The sequence below is a fragment of the Diuraphis noxia genome, unplaced genomic scaffold (genome assembly GCF_037042655.1).
Source record: "Diuraphis noxia isolate RWA-SAM2 unplaced genomic scaffold, SU_Dnox_SAM2 contig0001, whole genome shotgun sequence".
Lineage (NCBI taxonomy): Eukaryota > Metazoa > Arthropoda > Insecta > Hemiptera > Aphididae > Diuraphis > Diuraphis noxia.
In genome coordinates this window covers 44,599,308-44,604,763 of record NW_028301711.1, presented here as the reverse complement: position 1 = coordinate 44,604,763, position 5,456 = coordinate 44,599,308, and the positions used below count along the sequence as shown (strand labels likewise).

At 28.5% G+C, this 5,456-nt stretch overlaps 1 protein-coding gene across 1 annotated transcript; it reads left to right on the top strand.

The window, feature by feature from the left end:
* The first annotated feature begins 1,514 nt into the window (after window positions 1-1,514).
* Zpr1 (zinc finger protein Zpr1) lies at window positions 1,515-5,456 on the top strand. The gene is made up of 6 exons (XM_015513320.2): window positions 1,515-1,741; window positions 3,434-3,847; window positions 3,904-4,180; window positions 4,253-4,413; window positions 4,592-4,861; window positions 5,223-5,456. Exons 1-6 carry the CDS (start codon window positions 1,634-1,636, stop codon window positions 5,334-5,336), a joined length of 1,344 nt encoding a protein of 447 aa, XP_015368806.2. The 5' UTR covers window positions 1,515-1,633; the 3' UTR covers window positions 5,337-5,456.

The window sequence follows — 5,456 nt, the reverse complement described above, 5'->3', positions numbered from 1 at the left end:
ATTTGCTCCAAATATAGCCATATATGATATAGATTATAGATACTAATGAAATGCAATCAAAAGGAAATTCCAAGGTAACATTTTAGATATTACATTTTTCATAAGATATAATCAAAAAAGACAAATAGATTCAGAATCGTAGCCAACATAAGTTAACATCAATAGTTAACATAGAAATGCATGTGAGGTGTCGAGGTGTGATGTAATAAGTAATAACCTACCGGCTATCCATACCAATTTACCTACCTATAATATTTTATCCACGATTTATTTATTGACATAACGATTAAAATTCAGGACCACTGAAATAAATCAGGCTAGTGTCATAGGTATCACCTAAAATGTCATTCTCAAAAGTCAAAATTAAGCCTACTTAACGCTATTCCATTACTGTTAAATGTTTAAATGCCTGCTATTCTACTTGCCAGATTTGACGCCCGCCGGAAATCTGTTTATGAGGTATCTTTATCTATTTCATATATATTCAAATAATTGGGTTTTTATGCATTAATTATTGAAAAAACCATAAACATAGTTGGGATGGATCATGTCGTTGCTTGAGTTTGATTATACTTTAATATCATCAATAACATTAATATTTTGTTATAGAATAGTATGGTTAATATAATTAATAGACTGGCAGTCGTTATTTGGCACTACAGAATTAATAATACGAGTATATCAGTTTATATTATAGTCCCTTAATGGTAGTTTGAGCATATATTATAATTGAAAATGCTTGTACTGGTGGCAGTGGTGCCTGGTAGTCTGACAAAACTAGTAAATTCAGCATGGGCGTAGTTTAATATAATTTTCTAGCCACATGGGACTAGAAGAATATATTCCAAAAATTCCTTATATTATTTAAATTCTTTATATTTATAATTGAAGGAAAAGAGAACATTTTCAAGAAAGAACTATTTATACTTGACTCTTGACTCTTTCTTAACTTGGTATTTTATTTTATTAAACTTAAAACTTTTTAGTTAAAAGATAAAACAATTAAATTGTTGATCTATAAGTAAACATGTTTGTGATAAAAATAAATAGGTAAATGCATGTAAGTAGATGCAATAATTTTCAATAGAAATTACATTGTAAATATTTGGATCTTTGATAATTTTGAAGAAAAGTTATAAAAACATTTTAAACTATAATTTTGGATAAAATATTTTGAAAGAAAGTAAACACGGTGAGGGGATTACAAAAGTTTCTGTGGGTGCTGTGGCGTACTACGCGTTTACGCCCATGGTCAATACTCAATTGTGAATATTCTAAACATTTCTAAATATTCCAATAGGCCCTAAATCAAAATATTTTAATTCATATTTTTATCAATATTCCGCCATTTAAACAATCCATTATCTATAGTATACCTAACCTAACTTTTTGTACATTATCACAGTATGCGCAACGGTTTAAGATATACCTATTATATCTTAAACCGTGGTATGCACCATGCACGTCGTACGTGTTTCTTTTATCATAATTCACCACACAAACTATTATTATTATTATCTTAATTTCAATGTATCAATTTTTACAGCTGCTATACTAGGTGCATGTTTAGGATTTATCTTCAAACTTTCAACTCGTTCATATTTGTCTAAACCGTGATTCGTGCTACACAGTCATGGCCAACACTGCAAGTGCTGAAACCAACGATGTATTCCAAGAATTGGATGTCGACCGAATGGAAGTAAACGTAATCGAGAGTTTGTGCTTAAGTTGTGGAAAGAATGTGAGTATACTCTTCGATTTATTCGTCTCTGTTACTTTTTAGAATCTAATCTCCATACACATATTGTTCATACCTATCTAATTTAAATCATTCGATTATTGGTATCCAAGTTTTTGATGTTGATAACGGTAGTTAAATAAAACTAGAGTTGTCATATTTCCTGATTTGGACGAGACTGTACGTTTGTAACAGTTTTGAAATTACTGTCCCAATTAAATGTTATGGGATGGAAAATTGTCTCATGGTTCAACTTTGATAATTTACACTTATATTTTTTATTCAAAAAACATTTCTATTACCTAAATAATAACATTTTTTTTTTGATAAATGATTAAATAATTAGTTAAGTGTTTGATTGATTATTATAAATTTATTTTCCTGGTCTAATTAACTACAGTTTACAATTATTGGCTAATACTGTTTTCCCGGTCCCTTATATATCACTAATTGATCATTATGTTGGTTACTCATTCCAATTCGAAATGATGAGTTAGTTTTTGGTTTTATTCCTTATGAACATGTATTGTAGAATGCTGACCATTGTTGTTTGTATTACCTTTTCCAATTGAGTATCAAAAAATGTAGAAATTAGTGACTAACCGCGGAGGATTAGCAAGATTTTCCCCATACAAATAGTAAAAAGATAGCAAAAATATCCTCTTCCCAGTTAAACTAGAAAAAAATTATGGCAATAATACCAAAACATAGACTTAATAAATATATTAAGCTTTAGGTAATTTATCTAAAATATTTCTATAGTTAAGTATATTGTTTTTATTTGTATTAAATGCTAAAGAGTATCGTTTCATTTACATGTTTAATGGCCACCGAGTATTAACACAGTTTACACAAAAAATGCACTAGACATAATTGAACTTAAAAAAACAATTGGTTATCATTAGCCAGGTAGTTGAGATGACAGAAAAGTACCAGTTAATGTTTACACATTTTAATAAAAATTACTTAAAAATAATAATATCAATAAAATCCTCCAAAATGCCCTAGATAATATTCTTGCCTTACACATTTTTAAGAGGTAAATTCAATCTAATTTTAGAAATTACAAAGTAAAACATATTATTGTGCTTGTAAAATTGTCATGTTGTACTTTGGTAAAACAGGGAGAAAACAAATGCCCGTGTGCTGTCTTCTTTAACATTTATATGTTTATTATTTAATTAAAATTATAAGTACTTATAAATAAATTTTGTAATTCAGAGACTGATTGACTATTATTAGTATGTTTTTGTTTTAAATGTTCTTCTGTGTGTCTGCATGTTAACTTCAACGAACAATGTAGAATTCCTGACAAGTGATAATTTTAATATAGGTAGTCCATATTAGTATAATATAAACATAGAATTAGGTTTATTTTGTTCTTTTTATTTGATATTTTGTATTGAAAACAAGAAAAATTCAATATAATATGCAATTATATATAATTTCAGAAAATTTGCTAAGTAAAATTTTGGTATTTGAATATGTCCATCATGAATCAAATTTTTATCTAAAATACATGCAATAGAGCAACCTAAAAAAAACATCCAAAATCATAAACATTAAAATATCTTAACCCTAGGATCAGAATTAACATAAAAATAATTATAAATTTGATTTATAAGATTTAGTTTATAAGCTACCCCAATTTAAGCTTATTTAATTAAATTTATGATCTTCTAAAAATTATTTTAGGGTACCACACGGCTCTTGTTGACACGCATTCCATATTACAAAGAACTAATAATATCATCATTTGACTGTCCACACTGCAATTATAAAAATAATCAGTTGGATCCAGCCACCGAAATTAAGCCACAAGGTGTCCGTATGTCTTTGAAGATTGACAACAAAGAAGATTTGGATAGATATGTGATCACAACAGACTACACAAGTATACAAGTGCTAGATTTAGACTTTGAAATACCACCAATGTCACAACGAGCACAAGTAACTACTGTTGAAGGCATAATTGCAAAGACAGTTACAAATTTAAGTGAACAAAAAAAAGTTATTGATCTAACACACCCTGAAATAGCATCAAAGATGGAAGTTGTAATTAATGGATTGATTGGTATCAAAAATCTAACAAAGCCTATTCCAATGATGGTAATTATATTAATAATTTGTTTAATTTTAAATTAACTATGAATACATTTTTGTAGGTTTTTGAAGATGCAACTGGAAATATATTTGTTTCAAATCCCGTTGCACCCTTGGCTGATCCCAGGATGAAAATAGAAATGTTCACTCGTGACAGTGCCCAGGATGAAATGATCGGATTATCAGCTGAACGAGAAACAAATAATGCACAGTCGATTATCAAACCACTAGGCACGTTTAATGATTCATCTGTTAACAATATGAATGATGAAATTGTTCAGTTTAGTGATCCATGCCCAAATTGTCAATCAATTTGTGAAACTAATATGAAAGTAACAGGTATTTATTTTACCTTACACCAATCTATGTGATGACATTATTCTCATTATTTTGCTACAATGATATTTATAGATATTCCATACTTCAAACAAGTTGTGATTATGGCTACCACATGTGAAGAATGCGGTTATCGTACTAATGAGGTTAAACCAGGAGGTGGCGTTGAAAAACAAGGATTACAAATTACTGTTAAAGTATCATCTCCGGAAGATTTAAACAGGGATATATTGAAGGTAACTTATTATTAATTTTATTAATAAAAACTACAAAATGTACACACTAGTGTTTATCCATCCCCAACAATATTTCTTTTAAGGTTATTGCACTAATATAAAGGACAATCACATAAAGATGCTAAATCTTTATATACAATATATGGTATATAAAATAATGTTATTTTTCAATTTTCAGTCAGAAACGTGTAGTCTTCGTATTCCACAGATAGATTTTGAAGCTGGTGCACTTTCATTGAGTGGTCGCTTTACTACTATTGAAGGCCTCCTAACATCATTATATGAACAATTAAAAGATACTGCTACAGCATTTTATTCTGGTGACAGTCAGTCTGGAGGTGTTATAGAAAAAACAGAAATATTTTTAGAAAAGTTAAATAACATCAAAGCTTGTAAGATGCCAGTAGATATTATACTCATTGATCCGGCAGGAAATAGTTATGTTCAGGTAAATATTGCTTTTAAATAATGTTTAATAATTATAAATATTTATACTAAACCCATGCCTAGTTCCATGCACATTTTAAATACTGAATTATTCACCATAGATTAATTTGTGGTTAATACATAATTTTTTATGACTAATATTGGAGCCAACGGAGTTTGGTGTTTTGGTCTACTTGTACAGAAGCGGTTTGCTCAAATCTTGAATAGAATATGATTTAGAGGATTTTTAACTTATTGTTTGAATACAAAATTAATTTTCTATGATACAGATTTAATATCCAGGATATGCAATGGAAAACCTTACCAAGTTTTGTTATCGTTTAATACATAAGACTGATATTAATATTTTTACTTTTTTCCAGAGTTTAACACCTCCAGATTTGGATCCAAAACTGTCAATAATGAGGTTTGATAGAACAGATGAACAAAATGAAGAGCTGGGATTAAACGATATGAAAGTTGATGGTTATGAATAAATGTATAAAATAATATTTGATTAAATTTATATAACTAAACCTTATTATATTGTAAATGTAAAGTTGAAACATTGACTAATGTTTTTGCACTGAAATATAATATTGTAATTAATTTTTAAA